The 20,395-nt window shown below is 42.9% G+C and overlaps 2 protein-coding genes across 7 annotated transcripts in view; one reads left to right on the top strand and one right to left on the bottom strand.

Annotated features, from left to right (window-relative positions):
* The window catches only part of smyd3 (SET and MYND domain containing 3), a 35,480-nt gene extending 24,015 nt beyond the window's left edge, over positions 1-11,465 (top strand). For both annotated transcript variants that reach the window (XM_057014889.1, XM_057014900.1), the window contains exons 6-12: positions 785-852; positions 2,929-3,031; positions 3,565-3,675; positions 5,159-5,246; positions 5,719-5,893; positions 9,623-9,731; positions 9,845-11,465. In XM_057014889.1, the coding sequence (XP_056870869.1) occupies positions 785-852; positions 2,929-3,031; positions 3,565-3,675; positions 5,159-5,246; positions 5,719-5,893; positions 9,623-9,731; positions 9,845-9,955 (765 nt within the window). In that variant the 3' untranslated portion in view covers positions 9,956-11,465. The remainder of the gene's footprint in view (positions 1-784; positions 853-2,928; positions 3,032-3,564; positions 3,676-5,158; positions 5,247-5,718; positions 5,894-9,622; positions 9,732-9,844) is intronic.
* A 908-nt stretch (positions 11,466-12,373) lies between these two features.
* Positions 12,374-20,395, bottom strand: part of kif26ba (kinesin family member 26Ba) — a 51,686-nt gene continuing 43,664 nt past the window's right edge. For 2 of the 5 annotated variants that reach the window (XM_057014821.1, XM_057014837.1), the window contains exons 22-28: positions 19,460-20,376; positions 19,083-19,312; positions 18,601-18,747; positions 18,299-18,513; positions 17,088-17,353; positions 16,137-16,311; positions 12,374-14,896 (exon numbers count right to left, since the gene is read on the bottom strand). In XM_057014821.1, coding sequence (XP_056870801.1) covers positions 14,748-14,896; positions 16,137-16,311; positions 17,088-17,353; positions 18,299-18,513; positions 18,601-18,747; positions 19,083-19,312; positions 19,460-20,376 — 2,099 coding nt within the window. In that variant the 3' untranslated portion in view covers positions 12,374-14,747. Of the gene's footprint in view, positions 14,897-16,122; positions 16,312-17,087; positions 17,354-18,298; positions 18,514-18,600; positions 18,748-19,082; positions 19,313-19,459; positions 20,377-20,395 lie in introns of all 5 variants that reach the window. The other 3 variants (XM_057014838.1, XM_057014830.1, XM_057014843.1) reach the window with 3 other exon arrangements.

The following is a 20,395-nucleotide window of genomic DNA, read 5'->3' as shown; positions in this document are numbered from 1 at the left end:
CTCTGATGAAACAGTGACGTCTGACAGAGTTCAGCTCTGCAGTTTATCAGAAACATGCTGGATGTAACTGAACAACAATGATGTGTGTGCACGGTGGAGATGAGTGCTCATGCAGGTGTGTGAGGATTTAGCCTGTGTGTGTGCGCACACGTGTGTGTGTTAAATGACTTTGCTGCTTTATTGAATCTTTGTGAATTCACAAGTTATTCATATTTATACTAAAAGACTAATTTAGGTTTTTCTTAATAGGTGACGTAGATTTAATCACTTTATCTTATGACCACTTTGTTCTGACTTATTTTCATAGAACATTATTTTAGTCTGCAGAGAAACTATGAAACTATGCTTTGCACAGATGGTTTATCTTTTCATTTTTTCAGAATGATCAAGATTAAATTCCAGTTTTAAGCCTCTTTTTTCCCACTTTTCCCCTCTCATTTATGTTCTTATCAGCACAGGATTTCCTGTTTTATCACCATTTTGTCTTTGAACAATGTCTTCAGTCACTTTATCATTTCACATTTGTTACAGGGAAACATATCTGTAGGTTATCTGATTAAAATTTCCTTTTTTTTAAAATTAAATTCAAGAGAATCCCAGCAGCCCACATCAAAAATGGCCCATGATATTTCACCCTTTTACAGCCGTTTCATTAATAAAACACTCCCTCATGGGCAGTCTGAGGGCTTTCAGACATCTAAGAGTGTTCTGAACTTATGATGAAAGCAGTTGTTGCCTTCCTGAAGCAATTTAATCTGCTGTCTCCGGTCTTTCTCGTCTTTAGGTGACATGTAATTGTTTCACCATCAGCGATGGAGAGTTGCAAGAGATTGGCGTCGGGCTGTATCCTAGGTAATATGCACTCACACACAGACCCACACACAGACCCTCACACACAGACAAGCAATATGTGAGGCATACACGCCTTTAAACCACCCTTAACTCCACTTTAGCTCATGATCATAGCCAGATGGTGACTGTATTTCAAAAATAAAATCACCCACAAGACTACACCCACCTGACAACACTTAAGTCAACGTAAGGAAGGTGGAAGAGAACCTGTGTGATTGAGAGCCAGAGAGAAGCAGGAACATGTGGAGAAAACCATCATTTGAGTCCAACTGATATGTAATTCCTGTCTGGCACGTATGAGGGGAAGCTCATAGGGAGCTAAGACACTGTAATCCTGTACTGGCTGAGTCGGGAGTCTGTTGTTGCACATGTTGATTCCATTTCCCTCCTTCACACACACACAAACACACACTTATCACTCACTGAAACCAGTTTATTCTCCTGGTGTTGAGATGTCAGATGGTCACAGTAGTTTCACCATAGCTCAGCCAATATATGTGCGCCTGTGTTGTAACTCATCCATAAATGATGGGACCGTTCTCAGGATGGTCCCCTGCCTATTCATGATTTGAGTTGCCTAGCAACCATGGTGTTCACAGAAGAGATGGGGATTTCTGGGGTGATGCTACACCTCTGTTCAACCCCATTGCCTTCCGTTCTTATTTCTGTCTACCCCCCCAAAAAAATCTCTTATTGCTCACTTTATGATAATTTGGAAAATATAAAGAAAAACATTCAATTGAACAAAGCAGTAGTAAACATGTAGCTGTTGCCAAGCAAAAAGAGGAATAAAGTGAATATCTTAATATACAAAAGGGTCAAATGAACCATTTTAAAATGATACATAAACTTAGTCATCATTTTTTCTGTTCTTCCATGTTATTCATTTTATAGACAATAGATTCACGCTACGCACTTCTTAAATTTCAGGACAGGACAACAGAAGCTACATCCAGTAATTTCACACAGGATTTTCCTCCTAAAAGAACATATTTCATCCACTCTGAAGCAATGCAGATTAATAATAATTGTTCTGGGTCTGCTCAATCTGCAGGGCAACCGTTTCATCAGATACTGTTAATGTGCGATGTGTTTAGTTAATTAATCTAATTAGTATGCTAACAAGCCACTCTCCATCCGATGAAAGCATCGTTTGGAGGCCTTGATTTCTACTTGATATTCAACCTGCAACTTCTCCACTGTAGAAAAATCCAGAGGGTTACTAATGGTTTTACAGTCCCCCCCCCCCCCCCCCCCCCACACACACACACACACACACAAACAACTGCTGCTCTTCTTTATCACATTCAGAGCAACAATGGCTGCATACAGAAGTGGAGTGCGTGTGCGTGCGTGTGTTTTATTCTCAACCATATCTGCAGTGACAGGAAAGGTTTTTCTCAGTTGTTGATGAATTATAACAGCCCTGCAACAATTTTCTCCATTAATATTGGTCGGTGGTTTTAGAGGCCAGAGTTTAGATCATTAGATGATTTGTTTTATTGTTGTTTACCAGATTAATGAATTGATGCTCCTCCAGATGCTGTGTGATATTGCAGCCAGTAGAGTCAACAGTCTAATTAAAATGGTATTAGCATCTTCTAAATGTGTTTCAGTCCATTACTTAGAGTAAAATCCTACAATGTGAGTGTAAAAAGCAACGAAACATTTCAGGTAAGCAGATGATGATGTGGTGGGAAATTGCTTCTGGCATCGTTTTGAGGCTGTCGTGGTGGGTGAGTGGGAGGATCGTTGCAATCTTTAGTAAACTGGGAAATGAGTCAAATGACTTTTTAGCGACAGAACTTGAGCGTTAATAATGTTGTGATTTATGTATTAGTTGTGATTCTGACACAGGAGGTATTACCAGAGTTCTCAGATTGTTAGATTTGGGTGGAGGGTTGTCGATGGGGTTGGATGGGTCAAATGCTATTTAACCCCCCAGTAGCATGCAGGAGATGTGGAAACAGCTGGAGGCAAAAGCTGCTGGAGGAGGCTCTGACATTTTTAATACAGATAAAAATTCTTCTTGTTTCTGTCCTTCCCTTCCTCCCCTCCTCCCTCCTGCTCTCCCAGTTTGTCTCTGTTAAACCACGACTGTCGGCCAAACTGTGTGATGGTGTTCGAGGGAACTAAACTGCTTCTCAGAGCTGTTCGAGGGCTCAGTCCTGGGGAGGAGGTATGAGAACACTCCTGCATCAACAGACTGGAATTGCACTTTTGTTCTGGGGGTTTCTTCATTCTAAATGAGAAATTTACAAACAGCTCTTTATTTTTGTCAGTGATAAACCTCCATCTTTTTTTGTTGACATTTAAATGTGTCCATGTTTTGCTAAATTTCATTTGATTCCAATCATAAAGAGATCAACCAGACACAAAGAACTAAATATAATTTAAATCCCAAAAATCCTCACAGTCGTAGCCAAGTGAAAATTGAAGCCAAGGGACTATGAGTGCAGCATAAGCAGGATGTCACCCACTGAATTGGCAGAGTGCTCCATCATTTTCCACACTTTGCCATCCATCTTCTTACTGGATGCAATGAGATGCATCCAGGCCATCTGGAAGAGATGCACACTCCACCTCCTACAACTGCCGGCACACCTAACGACTGAACTGTGTTTATCCCCAATCTGAAGCACTGCAAGTGTAGCAAAAGGATGTTGCTGAAGAAAACATTAACAAATAAAGGTGCGACTTTTCTGCTTTCAGCTAACTATAAGTTACATTGAGACGTTGTCGCTGAATGAAGATCGACAGCAGCGGCTGGAGGATCAGTACTGTTTTACCTGCCACTGTCAACGCTGCAACTCTCCAGATAATGTATGAAAACAAACTCAACTGACACTGATTTACATTTATCTGTCTTTTCATTCATGTTTCCCTATGTGAATTCTAGATAGTTGTCAATAGTGTAGCGTTAAAAAACCCACCATAAATCCCTAATTAGGATATTTTAAAGGGTTAAATGTAGGTAATGAAAAGCTAGATGTCATAGGTAAGATTTGAGGCCACTTGTAAAAGCACCCCCAGCCTCTGTGGCCCAGAAGCCCTCTTGGGCTGTGATAATGCCTCACGTTGAGGTTTTATCCAAACAGGTGAGATTATGAAGAGACTAGAACCAGACCCCAGGCTCCACCTGGGTTTGTCAAATAAAAGCAGGTCAGACTAATAAGAAGGCCCAAGACCTTTAAAACACACAGCAAATGCAGCAGCGAGAACTGTGTCCAGACATGAACCCAGTCCAACACCTCTGGAGAGACATGGAACTGAATGAGATTTTTTTGATTTAATTATTTTAGCATCCAGCCACAACATGTAAAAATGAAAAAAAGAAAAGGTTTATAAGGTCAACAACTCTGTCAATAATCAACCTAAGCTCGGTTTCTGTTATTGGAGCAGACAGAAGTCACCCTGGGCTCTTTTAACACATCATCTCTGTATGACGTTAGTTCCTAATGAATCATACTTTTTCACCTAAAACAACCCCTCCATGAAATGGGTAAATGTTCTGCTTCTACAGCTCAGACGTCTGCCAGACCGCAGCTGGCTGAGTCACTTAGGCTGAACCTGTCACGGTGAACCTTTTCCTGTCCTCTCCTCCCTTTTCCTTCTTCACTCCCGCAGTCAGTCTTATCTCCTCCTGTCCTCCTCTGCTCATCACGCTGTCATGCTCCACCTCCTCACACATCTCTCTCTTCTTTGACCACCTACTGAAAAATGAGAAGAATTATCTTGTCTTTCAGCTGCACTTTTCTTCTCCATCCATCTTCATGCCCCCAGTCATTCTGCTCCAGCATTTCTCTGTCCCTTCTTCCTTTTCACTCCTCTCTCTGCTGCTTTCCTCTCGTCTTGATTCTGCCTCCAGCTTCATTCTTCATGTGGCCTCTGTTGCACTTTGCTACACCACAACACAGTATTGTTTGAAAGTGTTTCACATGCACTTAAAAAAAAAACAGGGCATGTTTGATTTTCCGGGATAATCCAGTCATGCTTTGTACTGCTTCAATTCTCTCTCTCTTGTCCCCCCTCTGTCAACAACACTCTTTCTCTTTAATCTTCACATGAAGACAGCAGGTGGATGACCCAAAGTTGCCATAGCAGCGGAGCCCAAAAAAATTCTATGTGTGTTTCCTTTTTCAATCAATCGAGACATTTCTCTAATTTAAGTATAAGATATTTTATCTTAATATTACTTCTGATTCTGTTCATTACTTAAGTTGTGAAAGACAAAGAAACACCCTAAGGTGCAGCTGTATCTACAGTATTTCACAAAATTACAGAGACAATTTTGCCTCTTTTAAAGGACAAACTCATGTTATCTGGTGAGGAATCATCATGGCGCGTCCTGAAAGAGGCTCTTCCTACACTGGAAGAACTGAAAGCGAAATCAAGTATCCTTTTCCTTCTCTATCTGCTTCAGTCGGTGAACAGTGAACAGTCATTTGGTTTTTGTATGCTAATCTTTCAACAGTCATTGCAGCTATTATACCATCACCGTAGTGACTGATGGCTAGGACTGTAACATGTAAAGTTTTATAGGGAACTCCACTAGAGGTGTAACTGTTGAACATGGTAGTTGGAACAAGACATTACCCTGTAAAGGTTGCCACTAATCTGGTTAAAGATGAAATTTAAGTCAATAAAACTCAGATGAATTATCCTGTAAACCAGAGGTTTTATATCATGTATTTAAACCTATTATATAGATATTCTATTCATTTTTAATTCTATAAATGTCAGTTGTGTTGTCAACAGAGTTCCATGTTCAGATTCAAGTCCTGCAGTCTGAGCTCAGCTGTACAAGATCTTAACCCTAACTCTAAGAACTTTCACTTGGTGGCTTTTCCTTATGTCCTTCCTCAGACTGGCAAACATTAGTCGAGAGCTGCCATCGGCTGTTATCAACAGAGGGCAAACGCGTGCCAGAGGAAAATCTGTATAAACTCAGGGTGACCGACATGGCTCTTGATGCTTCCATTCAGCTGGAACTCTGGACAGAAGCTGTGGAATATGGACAGAAAACACTTCCAGTGTACCAGTGAGTCAAAATGTGTCTTTGGTGCAAAAAACAGATGAGTGTTTACCACTTTTTGGCTTTTTCTGATCAGTAAAGAAGGTTTAGGTTCCCAGGTTACTCAAGCATTTGTTGATTTAGTATAAAAGTGGATCCTCTGTCTGTTTTTGGCATTTCAAGCACAGATTGAATCCTGAAAGCTGCTTGGTGGAAAAGCTCAATACTGATACTTAAGATCAAGATGTCTATCAGCCTCTGGGGCCTGATAATGGAGAAAAGGATTCCCTTCTTATCCCAGTGTTTGACTGCTAATCTGCTTGTCTTGTCTTATCAGTAATTTCTGTCACCACATACATCGAAGGTTCTGTGTTTGAGTCTCTTAATGGTCTCTCCTAATGCCTGTGTGAGTCCAAAATCCCTCTGGACTGCTGACCTGTCCAGACATGTAAACGAGAGAATTTACACTGCTGTGTGCTAAAACAGAATGGGGGGTGCGGAATGAATGGAAATTTAACCAAACTTGCTAATTCACACCTGGTATTGAGATGAATACATAGATGAGTGCGTGTGTGTGCACAACCTTATGTGAAGGGCAAAACACACACAGTGAAGGCCACCTTACCCACTGAAGACAAGCAGAAATACAGCGTATCAATAATTAGCACAGAGCAGGAGCAGAAAATGTGATGAAGAGGAGGAGACGATAGATGGATGTCAGCATAAAGAACCTGGAGATAAAAAAAAGGGTCCTAATGAGGCAGAGGAGACTGGAAGGATGTGGAGTTTTTGGGTTTAGTGAAGGCTGTCGAGGAGATTCAATTCAAAACGGAAGAAAATTCAGTGCTAAAGGAGAGAATAACCATGGAAATGTTCTGTAGGTACTGTAACATCGGGAAAAGAGGAAAGAGATATACGTTTCGGAATATGGCTGCATGGAGAACTACGAGAATCCACTGGGGAGGCAGTGATAAAAGGAGAAAATAGTGCGAGAGTGGGAGGAAGATCTTCCATATTCATCTCCTTTCTTCCTCTGGGCTCTTCAGAATGAAAGAATGATTGCTGCAGGAGTTCTCTCTCTCCTTTCCATCCTTCTCATTGTGTATTCCTTTCTTCTTTCACTCTACTTTTTCCCTTCCTTTATTCAGCCTGTGATGAGAGGGTTTTTCCCTGCTCCTGTGTGCCAATGATCAGCACCTCCTGCAGGCTACATCTCGGCATTATTGAAAGTCTCCATTTTTCTATAGATTGCTCTCTCACAGCTGCAGAAATGCTCACAAACACTCGGATTCACAAACACATGAATGTACACGATGCCCCAGCCCAGCAGATCCCTGTGAATATTCCACTGGAGGTGTTTTTCTGGAGTTGACACTTAAATTCTTTTCCAGTTTTCATCCCATCAACTGTTGCCGATGATATTTGAATTTTTATAGATAATAATCTGCGCGTGCCAAAAGCATTGTAGCCTGGAAAACTGGCCGGCACCAGTGCCACTGCTGCAGTAGGGAAAGCTTGGGGAGTCAGAACTTCAACACAGACAAACTCAGTTTGACTGTTGCACAAGTCTCGCCGGAAATGTTTTCAGTTAACCACAATTGGCTTGAAAGTGACCTTCATCAAAGACAAAATGATGTTAAGAGGGTGAAGATATTTCACGCATGGACTTAAAACACAAAAATAAAGGTCATGAGGATTTGACCTCTGCCTGTGACCTTTGTGTGTCGCCAGTGCCAGCAGGCTGTTATGGCGTCTCCGAGCTGTGATGATGCTTGGCTCGCTGAAACATTCCCGCTGATTGGAATTGTGTATTTATGGAGTACATGTGTTCCTAGGTCATATTTTAAAGTCCTTACAGGCTCTTGGTGAGGCGCTCGCTTGATCCAAAATATTTTTGGATCGTTTATCCAAACATTGCTTTTTTGTTGCTGTGCTGGGTTCTGGTTCAGATTCTTTTGTCCCTAACAAGAGCCCCATTAGTTCCACCACATTTGCCAGGAATTTATTTTACTTATTTATTTTTTCACATGGTTATTAATTTCTCCTTACCCATAGCCAAGAGCTGTGCTGTCTAACTAGCTGCGTACATGAAGGCCATACTTTTCATTTAATTTCGCTCTCTCGGGGCAAAAAAAGGAGTTCATTTCAAGAGACATTAATGAAATTGTGTTACCGTGAGCTCTGTTTGAAGGGAAGAAATATAATTAGGGGCTTTGATCAGTGCACTTACATATGATGCATTGTGAAATGGCGGTTTGGTAATTAAATGATTAACGTAATTTGTTATTGGTCTAATCTGAGGGTTTAGACTTTCATGGTTTTATCTGGCTAATCAGGCAGTGGTTCAGGTGGGTCTAAGCAAACAGCCAATTAGCCTTCTGTTGTTAAATTGTTAAAGAAGTTTTGTGTTTTATGCTCTGGCTTGGGCCAGTAAAAGTTAACAAACCCAAATTCAATTAGCGACATGAACAAATAAAAGAGTGGAAACACAAGAGCGATGCTGAACAGCAGCTGCAGCGTGAGATGGAGAACAGGTCGAACCCTCTAGTCACACGGAGGAGTGAAATCTGCTCAGCAAGAGAATAAAGGCCTCATCTGTGTCTGCTGCTCAGGCATTAATGCTGGATGTGGCTCCACTTTCTTAAAGCTGTTTATGTTTGTGTGGGAGAAAATGAGCCGTGCACACAAAACAGGCTTATGGGAGACCTGCTTCTTCAGCAAGTGTCACAGGAAGACAAACAGAAATCAGCGCATGAGGAGAAGAAATGCCTTCAGTTAGTCGGACAGAGAGCACAAATACAGATAGGTGGGATTAGAGTGAGGGAAATGTGTAGGAGGAGAGATAAAAAGAGAGCAAAGGGAGGAGAAAAGAGGATAAATGACAAGTTGATTGAGGAAAATTAATGTTTTGGGTTTCAAGTGTTTACCAGCAACAAAGCTGCTTCCTAAAAGTCCCTGGGCTTAATGAAGGATAGTGTGTGTGTGTGTGCGTGTGTGCGTGTGTGGACGCAGGTCTCAGCAGAGTGTAAATCATTAAACATCAGTGATGTGAGCTGATTTTTGAGCAACAATAATAATTTGTGATGAACAAATTCCAGCCTGTGGGTCCGAGGCTACGTGGCGTGTTCATCTGTGTCCAATCAAGCTTCATCTCCTCTGAGGACTGTTCTGGTGGGGAGTGGAATTCACCCTCCAACCACCCTTTTTACTGAGTCTGAACTGATTTACTTTCTCTTTTTTGGCTTTTTTGTTATTGTCATTGTTATTTTTGGTGATTAGAATTCCTCATATAACTGAAACACAAACCCAGCTCACAACCGCTCCTTCTTTTTCTGTCACCAGCAGATCAGTGCGGGAGGAACTAAGCTGGGAGACGTGTCAATGGTTGTTTGCTGTAAAATAAGCAGGATATCGTGCAGTAGATGCAGAGCAGCTACTCTCGTCAGCATGTTCTCTGACTGCATTAGTACGTGTGTGTCTTGTGCATTTATAATGGGCCTGACACGCCCTGGCGTTCCAGCAGAGGAGACACGATCTGCTCACATTCACGTTCACTCGTCAGAGTCTCTGTAACAGATTAGCTGTTTCACTGATTATACAGTTAAAGCAACATTGATGATCAGGTGATTTCAGCTTCATGACAGGCCATTACGATGATGGCAGGGATTCCACCAGACTACATTTGATTCTCATCAAATGTGAATTAATAACCTGTAGCCTTCATAGAGACGTTAACGACTCTTTTTTTTTATATAGTCTGTATTACCCTGATCCCCATCCAGTCCATGGAGTCCAGCTGGTGAGGGTGGGAAAACTGCAACATTACCTTGCCAATATTGAGGAGGCTTTGGACACATTCAAACAGGTGCCTTTTTATTGGGTTCAACTTTAAATGACCAAAGTAAATGTGACAAGTCTGGAGGCGTTTTTGAAAACAGTGATGTAGAACTGATCGCCTTTTATCTTCTCCTCACTCAGGCCTACCGGATTTTAAAGGTTACCCACGGTAACGATCATTCCATCACCACCGATCTCTTGATGAAGATGGAAGAGTGTCGCGCCGAGATGGTTCAGCAGTCATCGCGCTGAGTCGGTGGTTGCTCGATCCTTCTGAATGTTTTTGGTTTTCACATTTTTACCTTCAGAGAGTCACATGAGACATCAAATCAGCGTGTCCATGAGTTGGTTTCATTTACTGTTATTTTTAATAGAAAATGTTTTAAATGACAGAAGAATTGTTTTCGGGGTTTAAAGTAAAGTAAATTCAAATAAGATAAATAGTTGCTTCATGCGTCCAGATGCTAAAATGCTAAATTGTATTGTGACCCTGAGGATGTTGTGGCTCTGGTGTGGACGATGAATGTGTGTTCATGTCTATGTTATTTTAGTCATGTCAGGTTTTGAAAACTTCTGTGTGGCCTGTGTGCACATCCGTGACACACTCACAAACACACACACACACACACACACACTTCCCATGTTAATCCTGCTGCTGTGTGGGACCTCCACAATAAGCCCGGAGAGTGTGTGAGCGATGGAATGTGCTAATGTGTCTCTCACACAGCTACAAATTCAGCAAGAGGACTGCATTGTCTGTGGGATGAAGTGTGTGTGTGCGTGTGTGTGTATGTGTGTGTTGGAGACTGATTGTCCGCTTGAACCTTGGTGGTTGTTAAATTTTCCCTCTGACTCTCCGACTTCACCGATCTCACCTTTAAGATCTGTGGAGGCATCCAAAATTGTTGGGTTTTTTTTTACAAACGTTTCTACGGATCCTTGTGTGGTTTCTTTATTTTCCCACTCTTTGTGTGCGCACATGCATGAGGACACTTGGTAACTTACAGAACATGTCATCAGTGTTGGACTCCAGTGAGTCTGTGTGGGATGTTCAGCGCAGACGACCGTGGAGCCGTAGAAACACCATCATTAGAAGATTCCCTGAATGTCTTTTCTGTTCTGCGTGAAGCTGGAGCAGCTCAGCTCCTCCTCTGTGTTGAGAGGAGCCACTCAAGGAGGACTGATTGGGAAGCTTTTGCCACGTTCCAGGAGCAGATCTAAACACTGCTGCCACTGAGCAACAGAAATCCAACAGACTGATGTGTGTGGAGAAAGAATAAAGGTTTTGATGGTTTGTGAGAGGAAAGATGGATCGGCTCAGACAGGTGTGGACAGCCTCTGTGCTGCTGTTCTTATCTCCATTTCTCACTTCACTGCGTCTCTTCTCCTGCAGTCAGCCGCCTCAATTTACTATCACTTAACTGGAACCTTCAGTAGCTCGCTGAGGCTCTGCAGCATGCTGAGCAGAGACTCCTGAATCAAAGCTGCCTGAAGGCAGCCTGAGCCGCTCAAGAGAAGAAATTGTCTTTATCCATCTCAGTAATCACTCTAATTCTGGATTGTGCACTCTCACCATAACACTTTCTTTCTTCTGTCTGCTCTCAAGGTTCTCTTCTCCTTTATTGTCACAATTCCTGGAATTTTCTCCTCTGCTTCTGTTTTAAGATACAGGGATCATTTCTGTATTATCTCCCTGCTTTTGAGGGTTCAGTGAGTGAATTATCCTGGATTCATGACCCTGAATAAAAAATCAATATCTGCAGTTTTATAGCTACCTTTTCACTATCTGCACTTCTGTCTTTTTGTCATCTTAATGATGCTTGAACTAAAAGCTAAAAGATGAAGAGAAACTCTCTTCTGTAGCTACAGTCAGAAATTCAGACACAAACAACCTCAGTAGATAATCCTCAGTTATGTGGAAACATGCTGAGAACATTCAAACGCCACCTGGAAAAACCCTGGAGTAGAACCCAGAACCATCTTTGAGCATGACAACACTGCCCCGAGCTGCCCCAGGGCGCACATCTTTAAGTGTCTTTAAATGTCTTTAAGTACAAAAGCGAAAGTCTTTACTTTAACTTTAACTAACAATGAACAAATGCAGTTCAGACTGACTAACCAAGCCATTAAAGCAGGAGCAGAATGCAGATGAAAATGATTGCTGGTTCAGCTCTTCTCTCTCTTTCTCTCTCTCGCTCTCCCTCTCTCACTCTCTCCCTCCTTTTGTGTTGCTTCTGTCTTTCCTCATCTGCTCTCCCCCAGTTTATCCAACTCCTTCCTGTTTCCTGCTGTGTGCTGGTGATCAAAGGGACTCAACAAGACGACGTGTCACCAAGAAATCTGCCTACAGGCTCGCAAACCTGAACACACACACACACACGAGAGTATCTACTAGAAAACAGACACAGGAACTAAAAGTCAAGTCAGCATATTAAATGACACTTTTTATGTTAATGTATGTGGTTTTACAGGATAAAGACACAATCTTGTGCTTCATCCTGTTCAAATTATGGAAATCATCAAACTGTGTCTGCTGACATTTATAAGGTGGCATTTCTGCTTCCTGAAGATCCACCATCCCTGAACGACACATGTCAGATGATTCAACGGTCGGTTCAACCTTGTGAATTCTGTTCAGAATTGTTTTTATCCAGAGACGAAACAAGTATAAAACTTTCAATACATCTCTTTATTTACATCCCTCCATCATGACCTCAGATCAACAAGAAGTGTCAGACCACATTTCTCAAAAACAGATTCTGATTCACAGACATGCACTCATCCATCCATCCAACCAACCTTCAAGGAAATACTAAACACAATATCTCATCTGTTTAAGGACACTGTGGTCTGACCTTCACGCTGACACACAACTCATGAGAACATAAAGATGCCAGATGTGATACATCAGAAAAACAGGCTGCCAGCGTCCATCAACTCACTCATCAAACTTTGTGGCTTGTTCCTCTCTAACTTTTAATCACTCGTTTGGTTTCCCCCAATAAAAATGAATTTTGACATCACAATGAGCACTAAACCAGTAAGGGACGACACACCTCAGGCTGACTATTGGTAAACCTCCCACAGAGCATCACTGGAAACCAGTCCAGGCCGTTCTGTTGAGGTCATCCATTGCTAAATCACACAAGTGTTTAATACTCAGGGGTTAACTGGTTTTGGACTTTTAACACACCTGGATTATGTTCATCTGTGTGTTTCTGGAGTCAACAGGAACAACTGAAATCCAACATAATCTGTCAAAATCATAAAAAGGAATAAGTGTGTGATATATTTATGTGATGTGTACTCAGCAAAATATGTACAGTTGTTTTTTCTTCAATGCATAGTAACTTTAAGATCATGTGGTCTAAATAAATAAAGACAGTGGATAAATAAAGCGTTATTCATAAATGGCAGGGTGACGTGAGCGACTCGACAGTACATCGATAGTCTGTTCAGTCAAAACCTCCTTAATTCTCCCCTGGCTGTTACTGCGGGTCACACACACACACACACACACCATGGATGGATCCATCACTGCTGCCTATTTCCAAGAGAGCGTCACTGCACTCATATAAGGTTCCTGACCAAAAACCCACTTTGTTCTTTTTGGATAAATGTGGCACTTTTGACAGCTGACACCAGTCTCTCAGGCTGCTTTCCTGCACAGGTTCCTAGAAGTCCCTCTGCTCGCGGGGCACTTGTCATTCAGGGGACCAGGCGGCGATGTGATGACAGCGACGTAGAAGCAGTAAGAAGGTTTTGTGCTGTGTTTGGGAGGGAAACCATCTCTTTCGCATCTTCATATTTGTACAAACATTTAGATCAGAAGCATCTCAAGCACCATAGATAATATTAACAAATTAGAATCTTATTTTCAGGAAAATGGAACCAGGCAGAGATATTCACCTCTTCATTTTTTTAAAATCCCTTTAAAAGTTGGTTTGTGATTCTTCAGTCACATCGATCATTTTAACAAAAAGACAATAGTGTTTTTGTTTTTTCAAACTTATTTCATTGATTGCCAAATTCAAAACTTTGCTACCATAATTCAAGCTATTAATCCTGGATCAGACAGATTTGCCCCCCTACAATCATATATCGTCTCTACATGGTCCCATTGCATTCAAATAAAAAAAGACTATTATAAAACATACACTTGGACAAATCATTCAGTTTCTTTTAGAACAGGGCGAAACAACACGGATACAAATAGCAGACAGTCAATCTGTCAGACAGCACTGATGGATGTTCTCCACACTGGATCAAGAAGGAAAAGGTTCCTGTCTGGGTGTGCTCACCAGAGTGGTTCTGTCTGCTGCACAACTACAGACAGGACTCGAGTTCATGACACACTGAAATACTGACCCACGATAAAACAGCACATTTAGAAATGGCTATGAAGTTTCCACACAATACTTCTCTTTTCTGTTCATTTTTCTTATGCTAGCACCTTGCTTACTGCACGTCCACACACTCTAACTGGGTGTCAGGTTTGTTCAGATGTTTCAGAAGGCACTTATCTCTCCATCAGTCTGGTTGTTTAAGCGCACCTCTGCCAACAAAAAGTAATTTCTCAGGACAGTATTCGACTCAGTCATCTCTAAAAAGTGCTCCTCTGAAATGATGGGGTGTTTCTTCCTCTTCATTGCTTCAAAAATGGGAGTTTTTGCTCCTCTCCAGCATACATTCCTAAATATTTCACTCAGCAGAGTCCCACTAGTCCAATTATCCATGTGTTTGAACACAACGTGGTGCATTTGAAGTCTTCCCTCAGACTGACAATTGTCCATTTCTCCTTTTGAGCAGTCGTATTTATCTATTAAAGCCGCCCGTCTGTTAGAAGTGTGTTTCTGAGGTTGTCTCCATCCATCCATCCATCTATTCATCCTCTTTTCTTGTTTCATCAGAAGACCAAGTTGAAGCTTTCCATCCACAGAAGAGAAATAGCCAAGGACACAAGTTCTAAAGGTGTTGAATTAACTCAGAGATGAATGTTGGCTTCTAAAGAGTCCGTCCTCTACATCTCTGTCCATCTGTCTGTCTATCGATGTTTTGAGGACACATCAAAACAGGTGATCATCATAAGGTGAGCTTTGCAGAAGTTGACTCTGGTCTCCAGCCTGTCGGTCACGGTCTCCAGGGCTTCCAGATACTCCAGTGAGTCCACCTCGTAGGTCTGGTGGAGCTCAACTGATTGAGGACAGAGAAATCAACATGAGAACCCATGAATGATTCATGTTCTCACATCCAGTCATTTCACAAAAAAGTTGTAAATTGATTTAATAATGTAAAAAGTAGGAACTCTTCTAAAGTTGGCGTTACTGCCAAATTTAACAAAGCAAAAAGAAAAATGTTTTAATATGATTATGATGGTGATGATACCTCCTGTTCAAAGAAGATGCTGATTAAGTAAATATTTCATTATTTAGGGTTATTTTGAGTCTTCTGCAGAGGCAGATTATTGCTGTGGCCCATTTTAGCTGTAATTAGTGGAGTGAATGTGTGGAAATCATTTTAACTTTGGCCAATTCAATTATACTAGCGAATTAAAAGGTATTATTTGAGATAAATGCCAAAAGACTAATCTTCTTTCCTAATTACTGTTCTTTTAGTTGCTGCCTTTCAGGACTAAATGCTGTTTCAATATACCGTCCTCTAAGCGTAGGCCCCATTGTGGCCCACATCAAACAATTTCTGATAGAATATATAGTTTATTTGTCAACAAGACTTAGACTTCAATTCTCTCCGGACAAGTTTTTGAAGATGCTGTAGATGAAGACCAAAACTAGAGTTCACATCAGGAGGTCAAAAGGTCAGATTCCAATTTGACAACATCTAAAAAGTCACCAAAGCTCTAAAATCAAATTTCTTTAGACAGATAAAAAAAACTTATTGCGATGGAAGAGAACCAGCAAATAATCCAAATTAAACTACTTCATGTGTCAACGATGGCCCAGTTCTGAACATGACAGAGGTGGAGGATGAAGTCTGACCCGTATAGATCGATAATCTCTAAACACATTCAGATAAATTTAACAAAACTGGATGGTGATCATAAACACTCTGATTAAGCATTTAATGGCAGTTATAAGTAATAAAAAGGTAATAAATATGGATGGACTCACAAGAAAGCAGCAAACAAAATCATCTGTAATGAACAAAGGATGTCCTGGTGGCAGCATTAAAACCAAATGGTACTACAAATCTACTGCTGTTGTGTAGAGATCATGAGGGGAAACCTTCAGTCACAAGCATTTACCTGTGAATGCTTGAAAAATAGGACCTGAGCCTGAAAGAACTAATAACAGACTCTGTCTGTGACCTCTGTCAATGATCTGCTACCTTGGAAGGAAGCAGGGAATTTCCACGAGCTACAGAATAACAATTCTCTGTCACTCACACACACACACACTCACATATACACACATACAGGATGTGCCGGCGTCCATCTTACACTCAGCGGTCCATTTGTGTGGTTCCAGCATCAGGTGCTGCTTCGTTTGTTCCAGTTCCTTCTTCAGACACTGGTACTTGGCTCTGACCTCGCTGATTCTCTGCTGCCGATGCTCCATGAGACGCAGCCTAGCGCTAGTGTGCACCACCTCCTGACATGCAGACAAAGGAAAAGCAGGGAGATTTTTTTTTTTCAATTCGCTTTTTAAAAATCTGCTGCTGTGTGCTGGGAAACACGTATGACTGTGGCGTGCCTAACACGCTTACAGCTCAGTGTATTCACATGTGGTGGACTCACAGTGAGCCCGCAGCCGGGGGCTGTTGGACACCGAGCAGCTTTATTGAAGCAGTCGGGGGTTAAGTGGCTTTCTTGAGACCGCTGTATAGAAAATCTTTATTTCATGCTTTTCTCTCCCGACATCTTTTCCCAAGCCCACAATGCCGGCTCCTCCGAATAAACCAGAGGTTTAAGAGTGGAAATGCAAATGAATGCACGGCGGTACTCTACCAGGCAGTATTCTGCTAAATCCTGGGAATTTTTAATGATGATCTTTTAATCACAGATAGAACTAGAATGTACATTTATTGGAGGAAATGGTCTTCCCACAGAGCTGAGAGCTAATATTGATTCACTGCTCCTGTAGTATCTTTTAAACTCTGTGTACTTCTTCTCTCTCTTGCACTTCCTGCATTTTCAGTCCTCTCTGCACCTCTTCAACAGGCTTTTTAATGTCTTCCTACTCATCAAATCAATTTCATTGACAACTAGAGCAGTAAAGCTTCTGCACTTTTGGCCTTCTTTTGCACTCTCCAGCTTTATTCCGCCCCACACAACCATTCATTCTCCTCCATCATTTAACCTCTCCTCATATACATCCTTTCGTGCTCCATCCATCATTTCTCTCTCTCCATCTTCCTTCCATCTCACCTTGTTCCCTGCTTTGTCTCTTCTCTTCTGCAGCCGCTCCACGTCATCTATCTCGTAAACCTTGATCTCAAAGGTTTCTGTTGCTGCTGCTGCACCTCGGAGGTTCGAGGGAGCTGGAGGTCCCAGTGGACCATCTACCCAGCATGCACCAGGGCTGGAGGAGGAGGATGACGAGGAAGTGATGGTCTGTTTGGAGGAGCGATGAGAAGGCGAGGAGGGGGCAGAATCTAGAGTCAGTGCTGGGATCAGGCGACGACGCTGAAGACCTAAAACACAAAAAACAGTGTGTGAGAGGGAGGAGAAAAAGAAAGAAGACAGTTTAATAACCGCAGCTGCCTTCTGGTCTCAGTGAGGCCCAGAAAGGTCAATCAAAGACATTTGTGTTTCATTAGGTAGCAGTAAGTGGAATATAGTCTGCAGGAGCGATGGAATGTGTGAGAGAGGAATAGATGAGAGAAGATGAGCAGAGGTGGAGACACGGAATAAGAAAATAGAGCTTAGGAATCCAATCGGATGGAAATCGAGCACAAAATGGGACTGCTGAAGATTCTGCCTGTGGCTCATCCACTCTTATTTGTCTCGTGTATTGAACACGTTATTTGTGAGTGACAGTTGAGCTCTGTTCAGGCTAGTGATGGTGGGACATAAACATTATACTTCATAAAGAGAGGAATGCCACATCCTCCTATTTATCCAGCTCGGTGTCATTTGGTGGCCGTATTAGCAGCCTCTCAGTGTGGACTTGGACTGATATTCATTATAGCGCAGCAGCAGATTCCCTTTACCATTTCACAGATGGCTGCTCAGGGTCACCTTTCTGTCCCGGCTCCCTTTGTGACCACAGATCCTCCATTTAGCTCGAATACAATGTTTCTCCATTTTAAATACAAGTTTCTCTATTCCCGCCTCTATTTTTGGGAAGATGGGTCATAAAAAAGACATTTTCATAAAATAAAACACAAAAATTTACTTAGTTCAGGCAAATATTATTTTTGATGAGCTGACACTGTTACTATGTTCACGGTTAATGAATTCTTGAAAAGGGAGGATGTTGAAAACTGTACACTGCTTCCTGGGTAGAAGAGACCATCTGACCTTGGATGGAAATAATTTGGTTCTGCTACCTCACGGGGAAAGCAGGTGGGTGGTATTTTGCAATTCCACAGATGTTTAAAAAAAGGTCAGATCAAGGTTAAATGTTTGACTGTGACCTGTGTTGTTCCTGTTCTTCTTGCTGCTCTTGGAGCTCCGCCTGGAGGAGGTGGTGACTGAGCTGTGCTCACTGAGGGAGTCCTGGGCGGAGGACGTGCTCCCCGTGTTCTCGCTGCTGTCTCTGAGCATGCTTTCGTAGCCACTGCTGCCGCCACTGTGGTAGAACAAGGCCGTCTTGCCCATGGCCGGGGGCAGCTCGCCACTCAGTACGCTGCTGTTAAAGGAAGAACACGACTCCGATTAAAGGCCAGACTGAAGCACACAATACTTTGAACAGCAGCAAAAATGCTCGAGCTTGTACCTGTTGTCACTGGCGTGGCCGCTGCTGCAGCGGTGTGGCTTTCGGGGAGCTGTGATCTTGCTATAGGGGGAGGGCAACGTTTGAACCATTGTCCTCTCCTCTCCAACGCTAACTCCGACACCGCCCGCCGATCCAGACACTGCTCCACTGGCAAGACAAAATTGAAGACCGGTTTCCTTGACTGAATTGTTACTAAAAAAAATTTGACACAAGGTCAAAAGTGACCAGAAAGGATCTGTTGTGACACCAAACCATGAAGGAAATGCAGAAATTTGACCTTTTCAAATTGTTATAGCTGACAGAACATACAAATGACATTTTGCCATATGCAACCATGAGCCCATCGACATTAATTTATGCTCTGTCTGTATTATCGTTGATCAACCATTTTACCTTTGGTTATACTGCTGGCGGCTTTATGACATTGTCAGCTGGTGTTTCTGTATTTTGGTTGACAGAGTTATGAAACAGCTAAATCTTACCTTGCTATTCCAACTCCTCTTTCCTCTGCGGTATCTGTGCCTCCTCCTGGAGTGTGACTCCTGGATCGAGAGCCAGCGCTGCCCTGAAGCAGCTCTGAGATTCGACCATTGACTGCCCGGAGAGGCAGCTCGGCGGCCAGGCTCCCCCCGCGACTTCGGCTCAATGACTGCGTGGACCAGGACCCAGGGGATGGTGCCTGCTGCTGTTGCACAGGACTCTGGACAGAGTTCTGCGGTACAGATGGTTTTAAATTGGCAAAGAAAAATGTCACGGCTCAAGTTCTGCTTCTAGAGTGCCTAAAGAGGTCAAATGACTGTCCTGGTACATTAATTAGTTTAAGGGAAGTTGTGGAGAGGACTGAAATGTTCTTTCCTACCTTTCCGTTTGGAGGAAGGCTGGAGCTGCGGCTGGTGGCTTGGCTCAGGGATTTGGTAGAGAAGCTCAGAGTCTTGGTGCTGGATGCAGACAGACTCCTGGCCTTGGGACTGCTGGTCATCAGCAGCTTACTGACTGCTGACATCTTTGACTGGCTGCTGGTTTTGGCTGGAGACTGTGGAGCACTGTTGGACCCATTGAGACCAGGGTTGCTGGTATTTCCAGTGGGAGAGGACACGGATCCCGCGCGGGTGAGGCTGCGCCCGATACGGGGCATGGTGCTTTCTCCCCTCGCTCCTCCCATTTGAAGGCTGCCGTCCCTCTCCAATGAAAAACAGTCATAATGGTGGGATGTGCTGACCCGACCAAGAGAATTGGTTCTGTTTGCTAGCTGTTCCAGTTTGGCACTGAAAAGTCTACTGCTGTCTATGCTGGAGCCTCGCTGCCTGCTCAGTCCAGTGGAACCGTGCCCACATATCCCAGCATCATCTGCTGAGCTGCCCGGGAGCAAGACTCCATGGGTTGCCTGGTGGAGAGGACTAGCAGCTCTGTTCCGCTGGTCAAGGCTAGATTTCCGTACAGGTGGCAGTGGCGGAATTCCTCCTTTCTTGTGTGAGAAGAATCCTTGTTTGCCAGTCGATCCACGACGGTCGAGGGTGGCACGGGGGCTGCAGGGAGTTGAAGTAGTGACGGCAAGATTCCGATACTCCGTCCCGTTGTCTAAGCCGTCGTGGCGGTTGAGACGGTGCCAGCCGCGGGGAAGACTAGCGGTGCGATGGATGTCTGGGTTGTAGATGCTTGCCACACTTTCTCCCGAGGCAACCACAGCAACCATCTCACAGCCGTCCACCACTCTTTTAAATAAATCCGGAGATGAGCCAATGTCTCCGCCTGAACCCGAGCTGCCGTGATCTGCACCTGGAGATGAAAAAAAGGG

Source organism: Takifugu flavidus, chromosome 2 (assembly GCF_003711565.1).
Source record: "Takifugu flavidus isolate HTHZ2018 chromosome 2, ASM371156v2, whole genome shotgun sequence".
Classification (NCBI taxonomy): domain Eukaryota; kingdom Metazoa; phylum Chordata; class Actinopteri; order Tetraodontiformes; family Tetraodontidae; genus Takifugu; species Takifugu flavidus.
The sequence above is the reverse complement of the archived record's forward strand: the minus strand, read 5'-3'. Positions and strand labels throughout refer to the sequence as shown.